At 48.2% G+C, this 944-nt stretch overlaps 1 protein-coding gene across 7 annotated transcripts in view; it reads left to right on the top strand.

Moving 5' to 3' along the window:
• Positions 1–615, top strand: part of LOC119337739 (polyubiquitin 11) — a 14,619-nt gene extending 14,004 nt beyond the window's left edge. For 3 of the 7 annotated variants that reach the window (XM_037609910.1, XM_037609908.1, XM_037609912.1), the window contains exon 4: positions 1–564. In XM_037609910.1, coding sequence (XP_037465807.1) covers positions 1–344 — 344 coding nt within the window. In that variant the 3' untranslated portion in view covers positions 345–564. The other 4 variants (XM_037609914.1, XM_037609913.1, XM_037609911.1 and 1 more) reach the window with 4 other exon arrangements.
• The last annotated feature ends 329 nt before the right edge of the window (positions 616–944 follow it).

Below are 944 nucleotides of genomic sequence, written 5' to 3'. Positions count from 1 at the left end.
AGCAGCGTCTCATCTTTGCTGGCAAGCAGCTCGAGGATGGCCGCACCCTGGCTGACTACAACATCCAGAAGGAGTCCACCCTCCATCTGGTGCTCAGGCTCAGGGGTGGCATGCAGATCTTTGTGAAGACCCTGACCGGCAAGACCATCACCCTGGAGGTTGAGTCCTCTGACACCATCGACAACGTGAAGGCAAAGATTCAGGACAAGGAGGGCATTCCCCCGGACCAGCAGCGCCTGATCTTTGCTGGCAAGCAGCTTGAGGATGGCCGCACCCTGGCGGACTATAACATCCAGAAGGAGTCCACCCTTCACTTGGTGCTCCGTCTCCGTGGTGGCCAGTAAGTACCTGGCAATGGAGCGGCTTCTGTGCGGGTTCACAGGTCTTGTGTCTTCGGTATGGCCTCCAATGGTGCCTGTGTCTGTTGTCCTGGTCGTTTCTTTGTTTCTACCGTACTGTGATGCATCGTTATGTTCAGTTGTATTTGAAAACTAAAGCTGTTGTGAAGCAGCTTTGGTGAACTTGATAAATAAGTGAGGCCTGAATTGTGTCTGCAGTTGCTGAGTTATCTGTGTTTTCTTGTTTGCTTCTTTCTGATGCATTTGATATGTTTTATATGGTACTGATGCGTGCTGCTGTACAAATGAATATTGTACTTTGCATTTGTTAGTTCGACTATATGGTACTTCGTGTCAATTGCATTGGTTCAGCTTTCTCTTCGATGATTTTGCTGACCTCTTCTGGGTTGTCACCGGGAGGCACTGGGCTATCATCAGAGATAGCTGTATTGTCGACCAGCAGCATGGTCCGGCACTTTGTCCTATGAAGCTAAATTTGTCGATCCAGCGACGAGATCTTTGAGGAGTGTAGTCTGTTATGCTGTAATTTTGATATTAACCACTGTCCTGTATGAAGCTAATAGCTCATTAATAATAGTGCAATTG

This window comes from Triticum dicoccoides, chromosome 7B, assembly GCF_002162155.2.
Source record: "Triticum dicoccoides isolate Atlit2015 ecotype Zavitan chromosome 7B, WEW_v2.0, whole genome shotgun sequence".
Classification (NCBI taxonomy): Eukaryota; Viridiplantae; Streptophyta; class Magnoliopsida; order Poales; family Poaceae; genus Triticum; species Triticum dicoccoides.
Note: the sequence above shows the minus strand (reverse complement) of the source record. Positions and strands in the feature narration are given on the sequence as shown.